Here is a 26,555-nt window from a genome sequence, read left to right on the forward strand (position 1 = left end):
TACACCACATATTACACCACCTATTACACCACCTATTACACCACCTATTACTTCACCTATTATACCACCTATTACACCACCTATTACACCACCTATTACACCACATATTACACCACCTATAACACCACCTATAACACCACCTATTACACCACCTATTACTTCACCTATTATACCACCTATTACACCACCTATAACACCACCTATTACACCACCTATTACACCACCTATTACTTCACCTATTATACCACCTATTACACCACCTATTACACCACCTATTACACCACATATTACACCACCTATAACACCACCTATAACACCACCTATTACACCACCTATTACTTCACCTATTATACCACCTATTACACCACCTATAACACCACCTATTACACCACCTATTACACCACCTATTACTTCACCTATTATACCACCTATTACACCACATATTACACCACCTATTACACCACCTACTACTTCACCTATTACACCACCTATTACACCACCTATTACTTCACCTATTATACCACCTATTACACCACATATTACACCACCTATTACTTCACCTATTAATTCACCTATTACACCACCTACTACTTCACCTATTACACCACCTATTACACCACCTATAACACCACATATTACACCACCTACTACTTCACCTATTACACCACCTATAACACGACATATTACACCACCTACTACTTCACCTATTACACCACCTATTACACCACCTATAACACCACATATTACACCACCTACTACTTCACCTATTACACCACCTATAACACGACATATTACACCACCTACTACTTCACCTATTACACCACCTATTACACCACCTATAACACCACATATTACACCACCTACTACTTCACCTATTACACCACCTATTACACCACCTTCATGTGTTTTAAAAACTAGAGAAACGCTTTGTTAATTGTATGTTTTTTATGTTCCAACGTGAGAAGTTCTTTTTTGTATTCAGTGTAGCCTGTTTTTATGTTTCCCTTCGTCTTTTTCTCTCTTGTTTTGTTAACTTTATCCACAATTGTTCAATAAAAATATTCTGAGTAAAAAAAAACTAGAGAAACTTGTACCTGTGTTGATCTGCTTCTGTTTCCTGAAACTGTGCCAGTTTTGACAGATGGTTAGATGGTAACAGATTCAAAAGTGGGCTCTCTCTCTTACAGCAATATAATCTTCTGACGTCACCTTTATCATATTCATTATCTTAAGTTACCATCATTTTTTTAATCCATCAGTCTAAAGACAGAACAAACTTGGACAAATGCTTCCCTGAGCTGAGACTACAGACATGTCTTTATAGGTTTCATTCTATTCATGTAAAAACCATATTGTAGGAAACGTCAGCAAACGCATCCCAAAGAATCAGGCTTTAAGACAAAAAACAAGAAACTAAATGGAAACTAAACTAAATTCTGAAAGATCCCTGCCCAAATGTCCCATTTAGAATTGTTATAAATCTTCTAAATAGTAAAGGATGAAGGCAAATAACAGGTCTGATAGCAGGATAACAAAATGTTCTTATATATTGGACTGGCTCTGGGAGCAGACAGGTCAGTATACAGAAAGTGTGGCTTCCCCTCTCAAGCAGACAGTCCTCCACTCTGCACATGATGTTAAACGTTAGGCAGTCTTCTCCAGTTCTCAAAAGCAACCAAAAGACACGAATCAATGCACAAACACTTCTTCCCTCCATGTGAGTTAAATGCCTTCCTTCAATCAGCTGTACAAAGGCAAAGCAGCTGAGCTACCACCAAGACAGAGAGAAAAAGGAAAGCCCTCATACCTCCTCCTACCTCGAAGACAGATTAAAAGAGTCTAATCTTTAAACTCCAGATTCCCTGGCCTTTGTCTGTGTGCTGGGGATGTGGCATCAGCCCAAATGGGATGGAAATTCTATATTTGTGAAAGGTTAAGAGAAGCACGCCAAAGTCTATGAAACACGGAGGAAAAGAGAAGAATAAATGTATTTAAATGACATCTGATCTAAATTAATTAAACAAAAAAAGAGTCCAGGGACTTTTTCATCTAAGTGGTATTGATTATCTTATAAGGAGTCAGATTATTGTGTCTACTTAGTAGCTGAAGGATGGTGGTTTGGACAAATGTGTATTGATTGTGAATAATTAAATTCATGGAAAGAGTTTTCAGCGCACATAAAAGGAGAGGTGCTGGGATCTATTTCATGTACCAGTGGTACTGTTCACAGAGAAAGAAGCGAATTTTCGGAGCTCAGGATTTATCAAATGACAAGAAGTTTCTATGTAAAGTCAATCAACGTGCCTTTTATTTGGCCTGTAGGGAGGAAATAAGTAAAGGAGGTTTCTTTAAATAGAAATCAATTTCACCCTGGCTACATACATCTGTAAAGCAATTGAAACACAGCTCCAGCAAAATTGTCAGCACAAAAGGATGTGATATAAAGCACCTGCCATCGTGTGATTGGGTAAAGAAAAGGGACTCGGGGGGGCCCGTTCTCTGGAAAGACATCCTTATCACTGCCTGCAGGGCCGATGTCATTAACCTGGACTTCACTAACTGTGGCTGGATTAGATTCTGATTTTATGGTGTAATCATACAAAAACACATCCACACGCTCGCCCAGATTCCTGCTGTGACAGCGGAGGGAAAAAAGCCAAGTTATGTGCAAAAGGACAATGTTTTAACATTCTTATTATGAAGTTATTTTCACTAAAGTCGGCTATATACTGTCCCAGCTAAAGCCCATTCTTATTTGAGCTAGTTCAGCTTTGCCTCTTAGAGCGAAACCACGTAGGAGTAAGAATATAGGCGGGGTTACACTGCTTATTAGCCACATGCTAACACAAACGCTGTTTCAGAAACAGAAGATGTCAGAAGATCTTTCAAATAAAGTCTCATTACAGTAGAAAAGGGGAACATAACTATACCCTGGAAGACGTCGCTACCAACCGCCAGGATACTGAGAGGCTGACACGCCAAGTTTAAACTTTTTAGCAGTTTTAGTCCTGTCTAAATCCTTCAGGATCAATAGCAGCAGGATTTCTAGGTGTTTTACCTTCGCTGCAGAAGCGGCCCTTGTATTCTGTTTTGGAGCAGTCACAAACCGGTTCTCCGTCCACCACTGTGCACATCCCACCATTCTCACACGGGTTCACGGTGCACCATCCTTCCGACTCCAGCGGCACGTTAAGGCTTCCTAGGAACAGGGGCTGTGAGATGCCGTATTTGAGGTCTGCGATTGTGCCACTGAAGGGCTGCATGTTTCGCACTGTAGGCAGTGTAAGTGCACCGCTGCGGATATCCTGAGGCACTCCACCTAGGAACAGGTCGCTGACTATTTTCATGAACTGACGCTGAGGCTTTACCTCGCCTGCTTTGGCTTGGCCGTCCAGCACCAGCACTGTGCGCAGGTTGTACCTGCTCAGGGTGGCAAAGTGCCAGCTGCTGTCATCTACCCGTCTGTCTGACACAACAGTGGTCTCAGCACAGTCGATGCTGAAGCGCAGCCGCAGTAGTCCCTCCGCCACTGAGAGCTGTAGAAAGTCACAGTAACCTCCATCGTCAAAGTACAGCAACAGTGCGTCTGAGGCCTCTGTCTTAAACTGGAAGCTGAGGTCACCGCGGGTGCTGGCATCCCAGCGGAGGTAGCGTGCCCACTGACCTGGTGTACCTAAAAACTCCAGTCCCAGGCATGTGCTGAGGAACACATGCAGCCTGATAGAAAAACCTACAAGATCCATAGCTGTAAGTAATTTCTTAATCCAAAAAAATGTCTGACGAGAATTCGGTTAGATTCAAATCTCAGGGACTGGACTCAGTTTCAGGGTTCCACAGTTCAATCTTCAATATAGATATATTTGGATAAACATTTATTATAAAAAAATATGTCTTTAAAAGAGGGAAAGGGCAATAGCAGGAGAACAGTCGTTGTAGTTAACAGTCGTAAGGTAAATTGTCCAGGTGTTGCAGGGCAGTGATTGTTGTCCTTTTAAATGTTACCGAGCAAGCTGACAGAAGGAGGAGACCTTTAAGACGTCGCCCTGCTCTTCAGACCGGACGAAGATGGAGACTTGTGGTGCGAGGTCATGTGAGTGGAATTTCCTCCTTCATTTTGTCTGCTGGGATGTGGAGCTGGCAGGGGAGCCGCTGGCCTTTTGCAGTTACATCCCTGTCACAAAACAGAAGGCACATGGTTACAATGAGTCCACTATGCAGCACACATGCTAGACCACTGCAGCTCTGTTCCAGGCTGTTCACATGGATGCAGTTTCAGTGGCAGACACAGACACAAAGTGGAGCACTAAAATGCATCTGTGCACATAGCAGCTAGGAAAACACTTGTTGTAAAAAATGCAGTTTTGTTTATTAGAATTTCATCATCTTTATTTCATATTCAGAGATGTGCAGAGATAATCAGAGGGAAAAACCAGGTTACACACTCAGCTGTGAATGGTCCACTAAATACATTCAACCTTTTCTTTCTAACCTGCACGCTGCAGAAAACAATCCTGAATAACAGTGCCTGTGAAATCACTGCATTTTTCCCTCCTCCACAAAGGTTGTTGGGAGTTATCGGTCATCTGCTAGGGAAATTAGTCTCATTATTCTCATGGCAGTGCATGACTATCAGTCAGCCAGGCGCACTGCCTTTATCTGATGACCAGCCTGGAGAGACAGCTTTCAGCTTCAGCTTTCAGCTGAATAAAAAGAAGCACAGAAAAAACACAAGCAGGCACGGATCCACTAGCTAAATACTATTTTATTTAATAAAATCTCAGTTTATATATTTTTTAATACAGACAAATTGTACACTCGGTCTTTTATATTCCAAAAAATTATATTTATGCTTTCTGTATGAACTGTCAAGTCCTTCCACAGTACTATCCAAACATCTTGAGACACCTCTCGTTGCTTTACTTATTTCTTGATTTATTCACGTCCAAGGACAAAGAACAACGAGCTTACAGTGAGCCTGAGGTTCAATAGTTTTTCATCATAGCTGCTTTTCACTCATTTTCAATCCGGTCCATTTTCAGAGCTGTTTGCTTTTGTTTTTAGTTAAGCTTCCCAACACTAACCTATGAAGCACTCAAGCATCAAAAAGCACCAAACTCAAGAGAGGACAGCATAGAAAAGAACTCATTTTAAACTACATCGTCTTTAGTCTAATCTATAAAAAACAAATAACAAACACAACACAAAGATAAGCATCGAATGGTCTTTTTGCACCAATAACTTGACATATCTCAGAACACATCTGACCTTTAAGAATTGAAGGAAACTGGACACCTGGAGGACAAAAGAAGAAGTGTCAGGCCTAAAAAACTACACACAGCAGATAATATCTGAAAACCATGTCTTTAAGAAACAGCGAAACATTTAAAGACACAGAGGCTAAGACTTGCTCCTGGACCCTCAGTTCATCCGGCTTGTGTTCACTGGAGCGCCGTTAGAAAGGTCTCACGTAGCTGTCATGGAGCCGATCTTAAGGAAGAAAAAAAGTGATCTATGCCAAATTACACAAGCACTCGTCTACAAACATCTGTGGCAACTGGACTTACAGTATGATGAATACAAGTATTGAAATTTGTAGGTGAAACTGTCAGAAAAGCAGCACAAAAGTAAGTGTGTACAGCAATGTGTAAGCCCCGGTGGAGGCTCTGTTATGGTTCGGGGCTTCATTTCAGCCAGTGCTGCAGAGGAAGTGTTCAAAATTGGTGGAGTTATATTTTCTACACCACACTGCTAAAAATAAAAAATAATAAAGGAACACTTGGGGAAAAACTGGCTATCTGTACTGATATGGACTGGGTAGCAACTAAAAGATGCCACATCAGGGCAGGGATGGAAAGTAAAAGTGGAAAAGAAACACAGGAGGCTAGTCTGAAATGTCATTGCAGCAACTCAAAATAGTACCCAGTAATTTGTATGGTCCTCATGTGCTTTTATGCATGCCTGACAACATTGAGCAGGATGGTGTCCTGGGGAACTCCTCCCAGATCTGGACCAGGGCTTTACTGAGCTCCTGGACAGTCTGAGATGCAACCTGGCAGGGCCAGATGGACCGAAACATAATGAACCAGAGATGTTTTTTGGCTTCAGGTCAGGCAATGGAGTCCTTGATCCTCTAGGAAGTCCACATGAGACCAGCCACTGCATAAAGAAGAACCCCGACAATGTGTCAAGTCTGACGATCTGTCTATCATCCCGATACCGATCAGGTGCCTCTGTGTAACCTGAAGAGGTCTGAGCGTCCCTCTATGGTTATATCGCTCAGACCATCATATGGCCACCAAACCGGTCATGCTAAAAAAAATTACAGGCAGCACAACCTTCTTTCTCCGTGTCTGTCACATGTGCTTAAGGTGAACCTGTGGTAGACCTGCTGATTCTGATATATATGGCACATCCCAGTCGTATTCCACAGTGTGGGGCAGTGATCACAAGCCCCTCTAGAGGACGGTGGGTCAACCTCATGAAGTCTGTTTCTGATTGTTTGGTCCGAGACCTTCGCACCTGTGGCCTGACAGAGGTCATTTTGTACGGCTCTACCGATCTTAATCCTGTTGTAAGAGGCCCCCGCCTGTAAAACCATTCTTGTTTTGTGGCTGTCTCTTTGACTACGTTGACACTGCAGGTCTTAATGCTCAATTCCGATTTTTTGATCAAATCCAATTTTTTTGTCTGCTTGTTCACACTACAAATAAAATGCGACAGCAAACGTGCTCTAGTGTGAACGCTCGATGCGGCCCGCATGCGCAAAAGAAGATGTCATACACAACGCGCTCTGTTTAGACCCAAAGCAAACAATATTGTTTGACTGATGGCCCTTAATAGAAAGACTTCGGACTTTACGTTTCCCAAATTTTGCTTTAAGTTATTTTGTTATTTACATAATAATGTAAATAACCTAATAATGATCCTTATTGCTGTTTTAGAGAGTAGCGGTGCTTCAAAGGATAGTTGCAGATTTCTGTCAGAATCTGCAGATTATATAGTACAAATAAAATGTTCACGTTGTCTTCCCAACAGTTTCACTAACATCTACACGGGATGGCCAGGAAGCGTTCGCGATGTCTTCTCGGGCGCTTCCCCGGCGCTGATAATTGGCGTCTGTCTTGTGTCAGTGACGTAAAAGACGGATTTAATGCGACTTGACCGTTCAAACAGCAGTCGCTTTCTAAAACATCTGATATGTATCGGATTCAGGACCACATACGAAAGTGACCCAGATCGGATTTGAAAATATCGGATTTGTGCCGTTCACACTGTCACACCATGATCGGATATGGGTGGCATAGGGTCAAAAAAATCGGATTTGATGTGCTTTGCCTGCAGTGTGAACGTAGCCTTAGTTGCTCCTCTGTTGTCTCATTAACACCAAGGCACCTCAAAGTGATTAGCAACACCTGTTACCTGCAGTGCATCTGGAAAGTATTCACATTTTGTCCCGTCACAGCCTTATTCCAAAGTGGATTCAATTTGTTTTCACCTCATAATTCTTTGCATTATAGCCCTTAATGAGAAGATGAAAAAACAGCTTAAATTCCTGTAAATGTATTAAAAATAAAGAACAAAAATGTAACACGTACATAAGTATTCACAGCTTTTGCTAAATATTATGTTGAACCACCTCTGACAGCAATTCCAGCCTTCATGAGTGTGATGCTAGAAGCTTGGCACGCCTGTCTTTGGGAAGTTTGTCCCACTCATCTTTGCAGAAGCTCGATTGCTCCACCAGGTTGCATGGTGAGCATCGGTGCACAGCCATTTTCATATCTCTCCAGAGATGTTCAATCAGGTTCAAGTCTGGGCTCTGGTCTTGCATCTTAAGGACATTAACAGAGTGGTTAACATTAAGGATGTCTCTGTAAATTCCTGCATTCATCTTTCTCTTGACCCTGACTAGTCTCACAGTTCCTGCTGGGCCTAAACTTCTACTACTCACCTGGGTTTTTTGAGGAGGTTTCACCCTAGTAGGGAAACAGCAATAGTAGGATAGAGAATTTTGTTTCTCGTGGTCTGGGAGTCCTTTGTCAATTTCAAGACCCTGCTTCTTACTTTCATCCTCCACTTCCAATTCTGAGTGTCAGGACAGAGACTGAATATTTATGTACATTTTTATTCCTTTTAATTTTTAATACATTTGCAAGAATTTCATTCAAACATTTTTCACTTTGTAATTATGGGTCATTGTGTGTAGAATTTAAGGTGAAAATGAATTGAATCCATTTTGGAATACTTTCTGGATGCGCTGTAACTGATCGGAGCAAGATCACAGAAGTTTAGTTGACTTAATGCTACACTCTGAATAAACAGGGTTCCTTTAACTGTTTGGATCAGTGAAATTTCCCTAAAATTTACTAAATACTAAAATGTGTAAAAAAAAATTTAAAAAAAAATTGGTGCCTTACTGAGTAGTTTTTGTGCACATAATGAATCAGACGAGGAAATGTATACAGCTGTACATTTAATTCACCAGCAGGTCATGTCCCACTGTGATCTACAGCAACCAGTTTTTCTCACCATCGCAGTAAAATAAATCTTTCTAGAATTCAAAGTTTCCCGACATATTCCGACATGGAGCCATGAAATTGTGAACACGGGTAAGGGCGGATAAATTACAGCGAAATTATAAAATCAAAGAACGCAGGCCAACCTGAGCGTGGAGGAGGCATGTAAACATAATAATAATCCATATCTCCACTGCAACAAGTACGTCCTCCACTCCTGAGTGATAACTGAAAACAATATCTTTGAATAATCAACATGAAGTTCGACTTTTTCTGTTCTGTTCATGCGCACTGCTCCCTGTTATATAATAATCAGGGTAATATTTAGCAGGCATTGTTACAGGCCTGCACCGAAAAGTCATTAATATTAGTGTTGGAACTGGCAATGTTTCCAATACATATTCTGTCGTGCATACAATGTTTCTAATATATATTTGTGTACAATATTACTACGTAGAATTATTACTGCTGCATTTTCTCTCTCAGTGTGTGTGTGTGTGTGTGTGTGTGTGTGTGTGTGTGTGTGTGTGTGTGTGTGTGTGTGTGTGTGTGTGTGTGTAAAACCCCATTATAAATAAGACATAACTAAAATTAAGCTCTTTTTTTTCATGCACAGCATTAGGATCAGTTAAACTTCATAGTTGATCATGATGAAGGACTTTGATACATTTTCACATGACAACTTTACGTTTAAAGACTTTTAATTTGGTGTCACAAACTGACAAAAATTATACAAAAATGTTACCTTCATGACTTTGATCTAAAACAGTCTTCTAACATAAATGTAATAGTGACACTTACAGCAATGATGTGGGTTTTTTATTTGTACACACAGTACTGATGTATTTTGTTGTTGTATGTGATAATTATTATTAAATGTATGAAGATCGGCCGACCAGAGTATTTCACAAAGCTTCTTCTGTACACGGTCTACAATAAGAATAAATCATCTTTTTAAAAATGAAACCGTAGATCAGCCCTTTGAATATTTACACTCTCGGTGAGTTTATTGAAACACCACCCGAATCCTTTGCTGTGTCTCGGGGTGGGAGCTCTGGCGAGATGTCATGTGACAACTGTTTGGGTGAAAAATCTTCACCACTCATTTTTCAGCTCTTTTGAAATGTGGGCTCGTTATACTGTGGATCATGATTAATTATGAAGTCTTAACCAGATGTCACTGCAAATTGTTTTCTGGGCTAAACTGTGTCAACTACTCATACAGCCTCAGTATGTGCCCAGTGGTACGAGTTATGCAAACCATTTGCACAGGAATGCTCACCTCTGTGAACACACCAGTATAAACATGCAGTGCAGTCGTGTTAATATCGCTGGACACTTTTCAAGTATAAACTGAGAAGTGAAATCAAGAAATATTTTAATATACTGTTTTACACGGACACACATAACATTTTGTTTTATGTTGTTGATCATTACTTGGTTGTTTGCTTGGGTTACCATGGTAATACAACTTGATGTAACCCAGTAAAGTAAAGCAGCCAAAAAAGGCCAAACTGGCATTACTGACATAAATTAAGCCATTTTTGACGGAGAGAGTCTCTGCAGTGTCTGTTTAGCAGAAATAACAGAATTCAAAACGAAACCAGAACAGAGACAGCCACGGATGTTTGCATCATCATATCACTGAACCTCCAAAACGATCCTCGTAAGACTTTTACGTGTTGTGTGATGATTGTGTCATATGACTCTATCAGCACACACAATGTCTACAGTGGGCTGGTTCTTTTAGAGCACCTTTCACTCAGACCACTTTATAGAACATGTTTCATTCACACAAGCACGTTCCACATCTAAGTGAATGCACACAGCGTGCATTCATACTCCAACGAATCCGTCGGGATCAGTTCAGGGTTCAGTAAATTGCCCAAGGGTACTTCAGCATGCCGACTAGGGCAGCCAGGATTTAAAATACCAGCCTTTCAATTAGTACACCTGCACTATCTCACTGTGCTATGCTGAACCCCTCAATTATCAGCTGCTCCACTCTTGGAAACACTTCTCTTCTTCATTAATGCCAAAGATGATTATTAAATGTTGCATTTAGAAGCAAACTTTATCATTTCATTTACTCGGATATTAAGGATGTTAAGAATGTGCATTTTATATTACTCGAGTAGCAGCCATCATCTACAAAACATTTTTGCATCACTTTAATACGCATCCCAAAAAATTAATTACATTTTTTAAAAGACCTGCAGGATGGTGAGAACATAATGTTTAGCTGATTTACTGAAAACAGGAACTTCCAGCTAGCAGCACAGGCTGCAGGTATAGTTCAAATCCTTTGAAATCTTCTATGAATGTTCAAATGAGTAAAATCTTGATTTTTAAATGTTCTGTGGTTGTAGTCGTAATTTGCATTATCAGCCCCACATGGGCATCGCAGTATTAGGCAGTAAGAAATTGAGGATGCAAGTCTGCAGTTTTGGTTTCAGGATGTGTACACTCTGCACGACGCGTGTGCACACGTGTGTGTCTTTTGTTGCTGTGTGAGAAGTGTTGGGGGTTAAAAGGCTAAACGGCATGGATCATTGTTCTCGGTAAAAGGCTCCTTTGACGAACCCCACAGGGACGAGTCCACATACACTCACTGACAAAAGGCAGCAGCACACTGAATCCTATTAAGAGCCACACGGACTGGAGTGAAGCGTGTGTGTGTGTGTGTGTGTGTGTGTGTGTGTGTGTGTGTGTGTGTGTGTGTGTGTGTGTGTGTGTGTGTGTGTGTGTGTGTGTGTGCAAATGCAGATGAAAGCGACCAATCGGCTGGCCTCTTGTGTTTAAATTGATGCTACTTGCCAGTAATTTTACAGCAGGTGCCCTGATCACAAGCGTAACCCGTTGCACAAAAACACACACGCATGCGGTAATGCTGTCCAGATGCAGAGACAAAATGTCCTCCATAGCTTAACGATAATATCTCAGGCTACAGATTTTTGGGACGCGCTTATCTCACTGAGAGTAAAGCCTCCAGATACGTACAGAGACACTGGCCATTTTGCATCTCACAGCGGATTCAAAGAAGTGCCATTTTCTTTGCTGGCTTTATTGCTGCAGTGGTACAAAATCATTTGAGCAGCACATGCATGCTGACAGTGGCGAGGAGGAGGAGGAGAGACAGCAGAAGGAAAGATGAGTGGAAACAGAGATGGAGGAGGGAGGGATGTTCCACCTCATCCATTCCCACTCATGCATTTCACAAAACACCCTAACACTATTCTTCATCACACTGCAAACACATACTTCAAGTCTGTAACAGACCTTTCCTGGTACACAGAGCAGCACTGATCCACCATTTTAGGCAGATGCATTTGGGCTCAGTTCTTCTACACAGACTGGATGTGACGATGTGCTGTGATGTCCTGAAACCTCTGGACAAGCCGCTGAGATAGCGTGTATTTGTTCCTCAATAGAACGTCTCTTTGCTTCTCTGTACTCGTGTGTTTATTCCTTTGGCATGAAATGAAACATGAAATTACAGATGAGATTAAGAGATGGTCAAATGATCATTGTTCAGCTTTTTTAGACAGTAATAATGTTTTTTGATAATTCTAACAGACATGAAAATCATGCCATGAAAATCTCATATGACGACAACCTAACAATCCATCATATGTACCAAGGTACTGGCAAAATGTGCAGAATCTCTATTAGAAGTCGACTAAAATAAATCATTTCATCTTTTTAAGGTGGAAATTGTAATTTGTTTGACTGAAAACATTGTTGGGTTTTGGTTTTTTTTTTGTTTGTTTGTTTGTTTGTTTGTTTGTTTTTTGTTTGTTTTTTGTTTTATATTTTTATTCATACAATTATCAAACAATTCAACGTATCAACAGAGAAACGTCGTGGAAACCAAATATATTCATTATTAAATTCTGACCCTAAAACCTTCAGCATGAAATGAGTCAACGTTCAGTCTCATTTTCTTTGCTGACCTGTTAAAAGCTTCCATATTTTATTACTGCAGATTGTTCGTTTTTAAATAAACTACAAGTTCATTAAATTAAATAACAGCAACATAAAAGAAAGCTAAGCTGAGGGACGGTGTGTGTGTGTGTTTGTGGAGCAAAGGAAGGGAGAGAGCGGGAGGGGGGTGTATTTGGCAGCGGTTGCGCGTGGGCACCGTGTTGTTATCCAGCTTCTCAGCAGGCAGGACACGCCTTCCCTGGGCTCCGTGATTTCTGCTGCAGCACCCTTCACGGCATTACATCACCCAGTCAGAGAGCACCCAGCACCCCACAAACTCCCACAGCCTCGTGCATGTGTGCTCAACGACACCACAGACGCCTATACTTTACCAACGGCAGTACACGCAACACGCGAGCGCACGCGTACAGCATACACTCCATAAGTCTAATCACGAGTGTGCACGTTCGAATAAAAAGAATAAACGACTGCACGTGTACGCGACAGCCAAAGCACGGATATACACCTCTCAGCCACACACACACCGCCACCACCCGTTTACGTAACACCAGACAGCCTAATAGCTGAGGACTTTTTTCATTTGATTGAAGGTATTTTAATCACCTTATATTTCTCATGTTATCCAAAAACTCGGTTATTGAATTGCCCATCATTAAGCCTAAAACCTTCATCAGAAATAACTTGTATTTTCAGGCTGACACATACAATTTTAAATGATCAGTTGTTCACAAAATTGAGATTTTTTATGGCCCAACTATGACACACTCACAACGAAAAAATGCAGAAAACGACCAAACTAAAGAAAAGAGCATTCTCCAGAATGCTGCGTATTATTTGACTCTCCCCGCCCAGTGGGATTAGTGGTACCTTGAGAGCCCTTGGCTTTTTACACTTGATTTGTCAGCGTAGTTAATCGGCTGCCAACCACGGGGGAAAAGGGACAGCCAAATTACCCGAATCACCCCCACCCTCCACACTACCACCACCACCCTAACCTTAAATTAGGATGAAGGAAAATTAAAGGGGTGTTTTATATTTCTGCATCAAACACGCGTCGTATTCTGAGGCGTTTTTCAGTATATATCAACCCAACACTGGATCACATGTTAATAATGAACACACATTTACAATCAGATTTAACACAACCTGCCGAGAAATATTTAAAAATAATCAAACGAAAGATTTTTTTTCTTCCTAGAACTGTCAGCCTCGGAGAATATTAGCCATTTAAAGTGTAGGTGATGAGACATCATTGGGCCCTTTGCAGGGGAAACAGACGCATTCTCTAGGTTTGGGTTACGCCCATCCACAGAAGCGTTAAAAAATCCAGATTAGGAATTCCCCGTGCATAAAAGCACACAAAAAAAATCTAATCCTATTAACTCTACAAATCCGACACATCGAAATATGCACTGCAGCGGCGAAGAAAAAAATATCTAATTGCCATCCGCCTGAACTCATTTTCACTCTTGTTCATGGGTTCGAAGTAGAGCTGATGTTAGACGGCGTCAGATCGAGGCCTTGATTGTTATTTTGCGGCAGACGGTGGATTCTTATACAAGCGCGGGGCCTTTTGTTTTTGTCCTGTGGAAAACAGTCAGATTTGATGTAAATGAGACATCCTGCATTTGCCGCAGTGTAAAAAAAATGGTGTAAAAGGGGGAAAACACTGTCCAATTAAAATGACATTTTATTTATTTATTTATTTATTTTGTTGTTGTTGTTAAATGAATTCGAGTTGATCTTATAATCGGGCCCAGTTAAAACAGGCCCCTTCAGCAAATGTGGAGTGATGCAGATGAAAAAAAGTTGTAAGCTTATTGTGCGCCATGAAAGGCAGTTTGCTGAGAGGAGCAGTCAGCAAACCTCCCTGCTGTTACTGCGGACGCCATTTGATCCACAGGGGGAAAACCAAAATCCAAAAACTCCTTTTACGGAAATGAAATTTTCCTCACATATAATCGCTATGCTCCATTTCAGCGGAGCACGTTCGTTTTCCAAGCAAATGCTAAAACTGAACCGGCTATTATTGATCTTGATAGAGTAATGTGAAGGCTTTTAAAGAATTCCGTTGAGTTGCGCTTAGCTTAAAAAAAATCAGAAAAATGGGGGGTGATTGAGGAATGTGGTGGTTATTTCATGGCGAGGAAGCGTGCAGCCTGCCGCCGCGCGCTGTCCATCTCCGGAAGGTCATGAATCAAACTGCTCAAATGACACGAAATGACATGAAGCTAAATGTAAAGATTGTAGGCTGGGTTTGTGGGGCCTAAAGGGCGTCGCAGTGTGTTTGACATTCCAGCATAAAAGCTGCAGACAAGAACAATGCGCGGACACTGGACACCTGGCGTTCACCTCATCTATTATTCATCATTTTAAAAACGAGTTCTGCAGGTTTCCCTCAAAGCCCCGTTTTTCATATTCAACACGAGCATGTTTATTTGTGTATGTGTGAAATATAATGAAACGAAAATTGAGCATTTCTGTTGTAAACACCGAGAGAGCGGAGGGGGGTGTAATTCTACACCCGCCAGTCACTGTGCGTCTGTTCCATCAGACCAATTTAGAAGACAACATGGCAGAAATTCTCATTTTCAGCCCCTCAGACGCGACTTTTCCTTCAAGGAGACTCGGCACATTCGCCGTTTCGGTGCGTAAAAATTGTGAGTGAAGGGGAAACTCCCGTAAAAGTGGCTAGTCCCGTGGTACCTGTCCGTCAGGAGTGGAAACTCGATCCGCCTCTTCCCCATATTTTCCCTGGAACATGCTCCTGTCTCAGTTCAAGTCATACGTGGATAAATGATATGGACAGACTAGACTACACAGACGACGTTACTGACCTTAGTTAAACAGACAGCCAAGAGTATCCAACTGCTAAAATCCAACTCCACAGAGATCTTTTTTCCTCTTCTAGTCCAGACTTGTGTTTTTTTTTTTAAGCAGCAGTGTTTCCGGCGCCGGTGGTGCTGATGTAGAGACGGTACAGTGACAGCTTTATCCTTCCTTACAGGTGCGACGACCACGGTGCATCATGGGCACAAAAGCCGCTGTTAGCTCGGTGCCACTTGCAGCGGCTGCAGGCGAAAGGCGCACACGCGCGCGCCACCCAGGTCCGCCCTCTCCTCAGCACCAGTACACGCCATTTAAAGGCATACTGGTTAATAACGGCCCGCTCTTTCGCACTCACACACCTCTAAATATGGTCTTTTGCGCTTTAGGCTGGTAATAGGCTTTGTCAGGAGGTGTGGTGCTTCACTTTATCACCGTGGGTCAGCAGCATACCAGATCTTTCGGGCTTCACATGTGGAGAAGAGCATGATGTAAGGTGTAGCTGCACTCAGCCATTGATTTGTGCTGTGTTTACAGTGTAATCGATATTACTGATAACCTGACTGGTTATGCATTACATTGTTTTTGTTTTAACCATAATTGAAGAATATGTGACAAAAAAGTTTTCTTTAAATTACCTTTTTTTAATAACTCCCTTTATTGTGGCCTTTCTCTGTAGCTGAGATAAGAAGATCTTCACTAAAGAGAAGCTTTATTAGAGGAGGAGCCTGTCAGCAGCAGGCTAACAGTGCTGCTATCCAAGGTGCTGAAATGCCCGCAGACACCTCATAAAATGTTTCACCTTTATTATCTTTTGCAGTGCTCACTGAGGGAAATTAATTCATCACCTGTATAATAACATGCTTCAGATTATTGGGTAGTACATATATTTGGTGAGAGAAAACACACGTTTAACAAAATGTGTGTTCCTGTTAAGACTCATGAAGGACATCCAACACTGTCAGTGCAGCAAACAGACCCACTGTTTATAATTTACTTTCTTCATCTTACTACAAGGATAAAATGACTTTGACATTATCAGAAATAAAAAGCAAACCATCCAAAAATGAGTTGAACAGCAAGTTCTAATCATTTCAACTGTGGGAAGACCTGCCCGCAAAAGCCTTATTGTTAGATGAATAGATTTGAATAAACAGAGGTAGGCATGACATGGACAATCTCCCTGTGTAACCGCCTCCACACACACACACACACACACACACACACACACACACACACACACACACACACACACACACACACACACACACACACACACACACACACACACACACACACAGTCAAGCACCTGCTTTCCACCTGGATAAAGTTACTCAGGGAAACATATGCTGCTTACCTTATTGTTTTTCATTCACACTAAATGACATCAAAGCTCTTGTATTAGATGTTCCACATTTCAGTTCATCACACTGTGTCCTACAAAGGTTCCCAGATGTTCTTTTTAACTCTACTGAAGGTCTTCCCTTTTCTTTCTGCAACACAGTGAAATGGAGCTGAATGGGCCGTCCACAGCTTTCCTGAAAGCAGTTTTTTCAAGCTCTGAAAACAGCAGGACTACAGTTTTTTGAGCAAGTGACCTCTTGTGGTTGCAAAGAAGAAGTAGAATGATGTCACTATCTGATTACAACCTCGATGAAGACGTCAACAAAACAAGTGATTTTATCTCCACTATTTTCTTTCCTTACATTAAACATGTTTTCTTCAAAGTCCTTGAAGCAAGTTTTACATTTGCAAACTATCTGTAAACACCTTTAAAGCTAAATCTGCTCAAACACATTTAAGTATTGAAATTTCTTGTCATTTGCCGACAATCTTGTTCCTTTTATTTTTCAATACAAAAACAAACAATGCTAATTCTATGAAAACTGAGGGATAAAAAACACGCAATCAAACTTTTCAAAATCATATTAAATCATTTGTTTGGCTCTGCACTTTTAAAATTAATCAAATATAATTTCATAATATTTCACAATATATTTTGAAACATTAACTAAATTAACCTAAATGAATTTAATGTGACTGGTTGTAAACTGTGACAGACTGGAGAACTCTTCTGGGTATACCAGACTTGCCCTTTGTAAGCTGGGATAGTGTTTCACTGTGTTGACAGGCTTTTGTTCTATTGTCTGTCACAATGAACCCACAGAGCTTCAGTTATGTTGAGGCTCTGGACAGGCCAATCCACGACCGATAGTTTTCCATTGTGGATTTTTCCTGTTATGGTTTTAACACATTGGCAGTTTCTTTGGGATTCTTGTCATAGTGAAAAGTCGGTGCCATGTGGAAAGATGTTTTCAGATGGTTTTATATGGTTGATCAAAATCTGACAGTATTTTTTTGCTTTCAAAGTTCCATCAATTTTAATAAGATCATGAGCACCACTTCAGCCGGTTTCCTTGCCTTAAGAATGTAAGCCACCTTTCTATTGAGGCCGTTTCTCAGTGAGTCTGTCACCTTCGTGCCAAACTTTATTGCTTCATTAGGAAATATAGTCAGGTCGCCTTAGTTGTGGTATACCAGTGATCAGAAATACCATTATTACTTTAGTATTACTTTAACACAAAGTCAGGGCTGACCCAGGACCAGTGCTGTGAGTCACACTGCGCCGCAGAAGTGCTGTCGCTCCTCCATCTCCAAAACCTTCCAGGACCTGATGCTCAGCAAAGTGTCCTCCGGCAGCCAAACCCATCTGTTCTCTGATTGGATTGTTAAATTTGTGATTGACATGACATTAACCAATCAGCTGAAAGGAAGAAAATCCTGCAGTCTGAAGTGCAAAATATTTACGACCACAATGTGATTCCATAGTGTTATTACTGTTCATAAAAACAGCTAAATGTCATACAAATTCTTTCCTAGCTGTCCCAAGTGATTAACCAAAAGGTTTATTTGAGTTCATTCCACATAAAAACAAGAGTAAAGAATGTAACACAATTTCAGTTTAGTGACCTGTAACGGGGGAAGAACATCAATGAATGCTAGAGTTACATGTTTGTATGGAATGAATGATTTACTCTTTACATTATGGAATCAAGAACGCTTTGTAAGTGATTTACTCCACATTTATAAATATTCTATAACAGGTCAGGAACAAGCACCTTTTTCCTGCTGCACTTGTTAGTCCAGACAAGTAAATGACAGCTACAAACTTCAGGGACACACATGAAGTTTTTAGCTGCCATTTATTTGCATTTCAGGGGCTTTCCTGGAACGTCTCACACACTTGTCACAAAACCCAAGTGGCTGATGAGCACAGTTTAAAAATGTTCTTTGACATTTTAGATCAATTATACATTTAATATAATTTGCTCAAAAATGTAAAATGATCTTGATCATTTTGTACCCTTAATTGGTAAATATATCAACAAACAAGTCAGATACTTATCATTTACTGCTGACTTCTTAAACATTTCAGTTTAATTCTTATTTAATTTATTCTTATTTCCATAGTGCCCAATCACAACAAACGTCCCATCAAGGTACATTATACTGTAACGTTGCGTTCAGCTGGTGCCCACCAAAGCCTGGCGTATACCTCCATTGCACCTTAGTGGACAGGAGTGTCTCAGGTGTCTCAGGTCACCCTCCCCCAATCCAGAAGGGATGTACAGCATTCCACTAAGGTGCAATGGAGGTATACGCCAGGCTTTGGTGGGCACCAGCTGAACGCAATTGTGATCACTAGTTAGACCCTCTGTTGTTTACAGTGTGGGAGGTGCTCCAGGCCATGTTCAAGCCCAGCTAAAAATGAGAGTCAATATGTTCTGGGCCTGAGGGCAAAGCTGCACACTTTGGGGAGATTGTCACGAGAAAATTTGTTCCAGGCCCAGGAACGTCAGCAGTGCCTGTACAACAGAGGGGTTAGGCAGTTTTCACTGGGAGATAGTGTGCTTGTGTTACTCACTTGTTCGAGTGTCCCTTCGTGGTCACACTGCGAGTGGGGGACGTAGACTATGAAGTGGTACAGTCGGACAGGGGAGGACCCACACAGGTATATAACCTCAACCTCCTTAAAGCATGGGAAGAGGCTGAAACCGTTTTTCTGGTGAGCATGTTTAATGAAAGACATGAGTTGGTGCTGGAGGTGCAATCGGCAATTCCCACCTCCCTCCATTGTGATGACCATCACACAGGCCTAAAGAGCAGATGCTGCTGCATTGCAACAGCAGTTTTCAGATGTGTTCTCCCCCCCTGCCCAGCCATACCAATCTCATAGAGCACACTGGGTGGTGTGATGCTGGGTTCATGGCCCTACAGGTTAGCTGAGCATAAGATACAAACTGCTCAGAGAGAATTGGCTGAAATGCTGAAAATGGGTCTAGTAGAAGAGTCGCACAGCGCTTGGTGTAGCCCCATAGTTCGTGTGGTAAAGAAGCATGGGTCTATGTGGTTCTGTGTCGACTACCACAAAGTGAACGAGGAGTCACAGTTCGATCCTTATCCCACGCCCTGAGTTCATGGCTCAGTTTTTTAGGGCAGCCCTGACTGAGCCCATCACCCACCAGGAACGAATCCGACTTATTGCCAGCTAGGTGGGCCAATCTCTTGCAACGGTTGTATAGGGATCGAATGGCCCATAGCAATGGGCCAGACACCGCATACTCCCAGAGAACTCCCCACAGGACCCCCCAAGGGACACGGTCAAATGCCTTCTCCAAGTCCACAAAACACATGTAGACTGGTTGGACAAACATGCGCCCTCAAGTATCCTTGAGAGGATAAAGAGCTGATCCAGTGTTCCACGACCAGCACGAAAACCGCATTGTTCCTCCTGTATCTGAGGTCCGACTAACGGACGGACTGTCCTCTCCAGCACCCTGGTGCCAGTGGACACATGCTGACAATTTTCTCAGTTGAAGTCAGCAGCATTCCACCCGCACTATACACAGTGCAGGTAGAGCACCGCTTTCCCCTCCTGAGACCCCTGACGGTTTGCCAGAATCTCTTCGAGGCAGTCCGAAAGTCTTTTTTGATGGCCCCTCCGAACTCCTCCCACACCCGAGTTTTTGCTTAAGCCACTGCCCTAGCCACGTTCCGCTTGGCCTGTCGGTACCTATCAGCTGCCCCCGGAGTCCCACAGGCTAACCAAGGCCGATAGGACTCCTTCTTCAGCTTGGTGGCTCCCTTCACCAGAATATATGGCCAAAGGTCTGGTGATACGATTACAAAATCAGTCATCAACCTGCGGCCTAGAGCGTCCTGGTGCCCCATGGACTTGTGGACACTCTCATGTTTGAACACGGTGTTCGTTATGTACAAACTGTGGTTTACATAGAAGTCCAATAACGAAACACCGCTGGGGTTCAGATCAGGGAGGCCGTTCCTCCCAATCACGCCCCTCCAGGTCTCGCTGTCGTTACCCACGTGAGCATTGAAGTCTCCCAGTAGGACAACAGGGTCCCCAGGCGGAGCACCCTCCAGTACCCCACCTAGGGACTCCAAGAAGGCTGGGTACTCTGAACCACCACACAGCGCATACGCACAAACGACGGTCAGGACCCGTTCCCCGAGCCGGAGGCGAAGGGAAGAAACCCTCTCATCCACTGGGAGAAACCCCAACATACAGGCAGAAAGCCGAGGGGATACCAGGATACCCACCCCAGCCCACCACCTCTCACCAGGAGCAACTCCAGACTGAGACAGATTCCAGTCCCTCTCCAGGAGACTGGTTCCAGAGCCCAAGTCGTGCATCAAGATGAGCCCAACTATATCTAGCCGGTACCTCTCAACCTCACGCACTAACTCAGGCTCCTTCCCCACCAGAGAGGTGACATTTCATGTCCCAATTGCCAGTCTTGGTAGCTGGGGATCAGTCCACCAGGACCTCCGCTCCTGGCCACCGCCCGGCACACAATGGTAAATGGTAAATGGCCTGTATTTATATAGCGCTTTACTAGTCCATAAGGACCCCAAAGCGCTTTACATATCCAGTCATCCACCCATTCACACACACATTCACACACTGGTGATGACAATGCACCCGACCCCTACGGTGCCTCCTGCGGTTGGTGGACCTGCAGGAAGATGTCCCTTTTTCGGGTTGTGCCAGACACTCACTCTCAGGCACCCTCCCCTGGCTCCAGGGCAGGCCCCAGTAACCCTATCCCGGGAAGGGTGAACTGTTCCTTTGATGGTCTTCTCATAGGGGCTTTCTGAATCGCTTTTTGTCTGTTTGATTTGCTCTTTGTCTGGTCCCTCACCCAGGACCCAGGACCAATTTGCCATGGTTTGATTACAGACACAAAAAACCATGGTAGGGTTTAAAAAACATTGTCAGTTTTTGGTTATCAGTTTAACATCAAAAAAATCTGTTTATTCAGTGATTCTCGAGATAAGGGACAAAACATGTCCGGCAGATAAAACCCAATTTTGTGGTTAAAAATATGCATACAAGTGTTACCCAACTGCCTAAAAGACAAACCAAGGCAATGTTTATACAACAAAAGTATGATTTAGCATTTTTTATACATATATATTTATTTTAAGTGGTACAATACATTACCAGTACCTTAAAAATCCATTGTCCAGAAGCAGGTGTGATAATATTAAAATACAGAAAAAAAATTAAAAGTAATGTTAAATTAAACATCATGGCTCTGTTCATTAAGTATTTAAGTTAATACTTTATATCAAAATATGCAATTGAAAATTTATTTTTAAATATTTTTTAAGTGATTAAAATCGTGTCCAGAGTTTTTGTGAACACCGTCAGATATTTTTAAAAGTACAAAAAAATCAGGAATTATTGTGGGCAGCTTACACTCTGAGGACCCCTTTACCACTTCCTGTTTGATACACATGCCATGAGGTCACTGCTGTGATAATGTTTTTATTTTTATTTCATTTATTGCACACCTTTCTGATAAAGCTCTGTGTCACAACCATAGTGCGTCAACACCACAGTTGATGTAATCCAGGATTTAATTATTTTTTCTTGTAAAAAGAGCTTAATTTAGGTAGATTGTAGAGGCCATAAGTAAGTGATGAAAAACAAGATGGCTTCTGTCAGAAAAACATGTGTTATGAGAGAAAGTCGGGTATTGTGTCAACACCATCAGGATTTTTGTCTGACGGTGTTGACCCTTTTTCTAATGGTGTTGACAAATGCCACAAAAGTGTGCTATTCACCATTTATATTAAGTTATTTTTTACTAATATTTCAGTCATATTACTTCCTGTGTATTTTACTGATATTTCTGCTTCACAGATGTGTCAAATATAATCAAATTTGCCTTATATTGAATCTCATTGTTTATGTATACATTATTAATCCTGTAGGAACATGCTTAGTCCTCTGCATTTAACCCATTCGCTCAGTGATGCAGTGGGCAGCTACCAATCCAGGATCGCCTCTGTTCGTTGGATTTGAACACCCAACCTTCCGATCATGTGGCATCTGCTGAGCTAGCTGTGCCCGAGAGCTGTTCTTTAATTGATGATGTATGAATCCTGCTTCTGGGCCCAAACTACTCTGTGTTTATTAAGGCTGTTGTGCTGTTAAAATGTTTTAATGCTTTTTATCTTGTTCTATTACATCTGAACAAGCCCCTAAAAACAGTCAGTGATCACTGTCAGCCTAACCATTGCGAACCTTCACGTTAACTTTTATCAAGTGGAAAAAAGCGTTCATCCTCCAGCTTCACTGTGTTTATATTATGCTAACACAGCTGTGTCGCTAGCGATCACGTAGCACATCATTATATACCAGCTAGCTTCAGTAACCTGACAAACGTCACTGCTGTTTAGTTTTCTGTCTCCATTTATGTTGGAAGTGATAACAGAGCTGGTGTTCAGGTGGAAACAAGCAATCTAACTTCTAACTCTGTTAAATTTCATATATTCTGTTTTCATGGATGCCTGGATGTTACCCCTGGTAGAGCAGCCACACTGATCATTTTATTAAAGATGAAAGAATTTAGACAGTTTGTAACTCTCGGTGATGCTGCAGAGTTCCTTTGACTTTGGGATCTGCAGCGGAGTTTGGACCTGGAAACGGCTAATGACATCAGACTTAATGGCCGGATAGCATTTCTATTGCTTAATGCAGCGGTCCCCAACCGCAGCGGTCATTTGGTACCGGGCCGCGAGAGTTGAGGCTCAGGTGTGAAATGTATGGTTTTCAGGGTTTTTATCGGTTTTCAGCGTTATTTTGTTATCGTTTTTATCGTTGACTCTGTTTTCCTGGGTCTTTTCACGTGTGTTATGAATAAATCTTCTTTTTTTCGGTACCAGTACTGGTTTTATTTTGTTGTATTTATCCGCGACACCTTAAAGGCCGGTCCGTGAAAATATTGTCGGGCATACACCGGTCCGTGGCGCAAAAAAGATTGGGGACCGCTGCCTTAAAGCATAATTGTGTTGTGAATATTCATCCTTAATCTGTGAAAAAGCATAAGGTTCAGAAAAATTATAGTAATTACAAAATGGTACATTTCAGGCTAGAATAGCAAAGGGGAACCTGTCAGTAGAGGAACGAAAGAGAAGGAACAGGGAGTATCAAAAAAGAAGGAGAGAAACAATTAACATCCAGCCTGAGTTGAAGAAAGAGTTTCTCATAAAGGGAAAGATGGAGAAATAGAGTGAAAGAGGGAAAAACAAAGAACATCAGTGATCTGAAAGGTTTTGGAAACAAGCACAGAAACAAAAGGAGAGAAAGTCCAGCAGCGTCTAAACACACAACCACAGAGAACTTTAGGAATCAAGGAGCAGTAGGCAGCTACTTGCTGGTGAACTATTAAGATGTAGAACTTGACATGTGCAAAAACAGAATTGTTATGATGCGTCTTGTGATATTACAAAGGTTGTTAAGGTTTAATGGTCATTTTGAAAGAAATAATATCTTGTTTTCTACTAGTGTGTCACCACCGTCAGCACCTTGTCAACTCCATAATATGGAGTTTTTCTTTATTTTTCTCTTTTGGAGAACCATATAGTTTCCTCCCTCATGATCTTACAATAAAAATATGTAATTTTCTCAATAAATGTGTAATTTGCAAGCTGCTTAATATGACTGTTTCTTATACAGATTAAATACAAGCTTCTGAAAATATGTATGACTGTAACTCTAATAATAAAAAGCCAACACAATCTTACTTTTAAATGTGGTATAAGTACTTTGAAAACATATGTGCATAAACAATAGAATAGAGAATGACCTCCAACAAGGAAGCCTAATGTCTGCTGTTCAATACCGAAGAAATGTAAACTTTTTAAATTCTGCCAAATTACAAAACTCGTAGTTGTGTCTGTAATCAAACCTCTGTAACTTTGCTCTGCTTCACTTCAACATGGTTTTCTTCAGTTTTTGATCTACGGCAGAATATTTTTAAGGTTATCTGCTATAAAAAGCCAGGCCAGGACCTAACCAGCCCCTTGACTGATTTTACCTGAAAGGGTGCCCCAGATCTAGTCCAGTGGGCAGAACACTGCCAGGTGGTATTCGTGAGCTCATTTCCCTTCAGAATTACCTCCTCGAACACTCATCACCCTCTGCTCAGACCACGCCCCACTGCAGTGACTCCACCACATGAAGGATGCCAATGCCCGATCACCAGGTTGTATTTGACTTTACAGCCCTTTAAATTCAAGGCAGTCAATATGCCTCACGCTCAGGGAGGGGTGGTGCGCCAGGCTCGAGGGGCAGTGCTAGGGAGGCTGGTGGGCTGCTGCACCTCGTTGAGTAATCACATCTCCCCCCTTTTTCAGTGACTGTGTGATGTCGGCTGGGAAGCTGTCTAGTCGGAGATGCTACAACCGTGCAAGACAAATATGCTCTTTTGTAAAAAAAAAAAATCATCATAAACCTCACCAAGCTGTCAAGAGTCATGACTAGGGTTACAGATATGTTATGCCTTCTAATAATATGGCTTAAGGGAAGCAGGTAAAATGTAAATAAGCACATAAGGAAAGCGATTAATAGATCACTAGATGTTATCATATTACATGACAGTTACATACATACCATAGCTGCCTCCACCAGTGTGTGAATGTGAGAGTGACTGAATAGTGGAATTGTAAAGCGCTTTGGGTGCCTTGAAAAGCGCTATATAAATGCAATCCATTATTATTATTATTATTATTATTATTATTATTATTATTATTATTATTATTATTATTATTATTATTATTATTAATAATAATAATCATTCGGTTTATGACTGACTTTCAAGTTATTTGTTAACCATTTACTAACAGAGTTTTATGGCCAACTTCAAGGTTTACTAAAGGCTTATGAACAAGTTAGAACATATTAATTTTTCTAAAATAGCAGCTACCAACCATCTACAAATGTCTATTCATATTTTTTGAAAAGTAACTGACTAATAATGTAAAAAAAGTAATGTTGCACTGGAGCCTTACAGTGATTCGTTTCTCCTGTTATCTTGCCAGCTGACACGCCTGCTAATAAGATTGTTGTGGCACTCGATGGCCTTTATCTCACCTTAAACACTTTGTAGGTCCGTGTCTGATGTCAGTGTATTCAGATTGCGTCCTCCCTCCTGTGTGTATTGATAGTGTGTAGTCTCTTGTGCTCATCACTGGTGCTTCTGTATTTCCGCGTAGCTTCCTGTTTTCCTCTGTGAGTCATCCAGTGTTTCTCACTGCATGTCATCCTGTGAGTTTAGGTTTCAGATTCATTTGTTAGATTTTCCCAGTTTAGGTTATTTCTTAGTTCCTGTCCTCACCACCTCTGCTCCTGTCTGTATTTTCACTACGTGTAATTAAAGCTCACTCATCGCATAAAAGCCAGTACCTGCATCTCATAACTCCACACCCCTGCTGCTATGACATTTAGTGCTTAAAGTTAAAGTTTTTATAGCATGTTTATTGACATTGTGCCAGTACAGGACATGACCTCATCGGGTTGGTTTGTTGGTTGCGGTCTTACAGTAGTTAATGTTAGCTGACTAGAACCCCTGGCTCTAACAATGAGTTTCATGTTAAGAAACCGAGGATATTTCACTGTCTGTCGCTTAAGCAGTAAGTGGTTTTATGTTGTCTTCATAATCCACCAGAAAATGATTCTTCCTCGTGTGATTTGATTTGATATAACTTTATTAGTCCCACAAGAGGAAATTTCATAAGGCTGCCGACCTATTGCACGCAATGGCGGCGCCATCTTACCCTCTGACCATACATACATTACACAAACATCACATGGGGAAGACAGGTCAGAGAGGTATAACAATGGAAAATGCACCACATGAGGAAAGATAAGGAGAAAAAAATAACTCCCCCAGACTGAGC

The 26,555-nt window shown here is 41.6% G+C and overlaps 1 protein-coding gene across 1 annotated transcript in view; it reads right to left on the reverse strand.

The window, feature by feature from the left end:
• nrxn3a (neurexin 3a) overlaps nt 1–15,714 on the reverse strand; it is a 205,153-nt gene extending 189,439 nt beyond the window's left edge. The window contains 2 exon segments of the mRNA XM_085390811.1: nt 3,059–4,171; nt 15,299–15,714. Of these exon segments, the coding sequence (XP_085246937.1) occupies nt 3,059–3,743 (685 nt within the window). The 5' untranslated portion in view covers nt 3,744–4,171; nt 15,299–15,714.
• Between the last annotated feature and the right edge of the window lie 10,841 nt (nt 15,715–26,555).

This window comes from Rhamphochromis longiceps, linkage group LG19 (genome assembly GCF_057381845.1).
Source record: "Rhamphochromis longiceps isolate RC_006_pf linkage group LG19, R_longiceps_female_GT1.1, whole genome shotgun sequence".
Classification (NCBI taxonomy): domain Eukaryota; kingdom Metazoa; phylum Chordata; class Actinopteri; order Cichliformes; family Cichlidae; genus Rhamphochromis; species Rhamphochromis longiceps.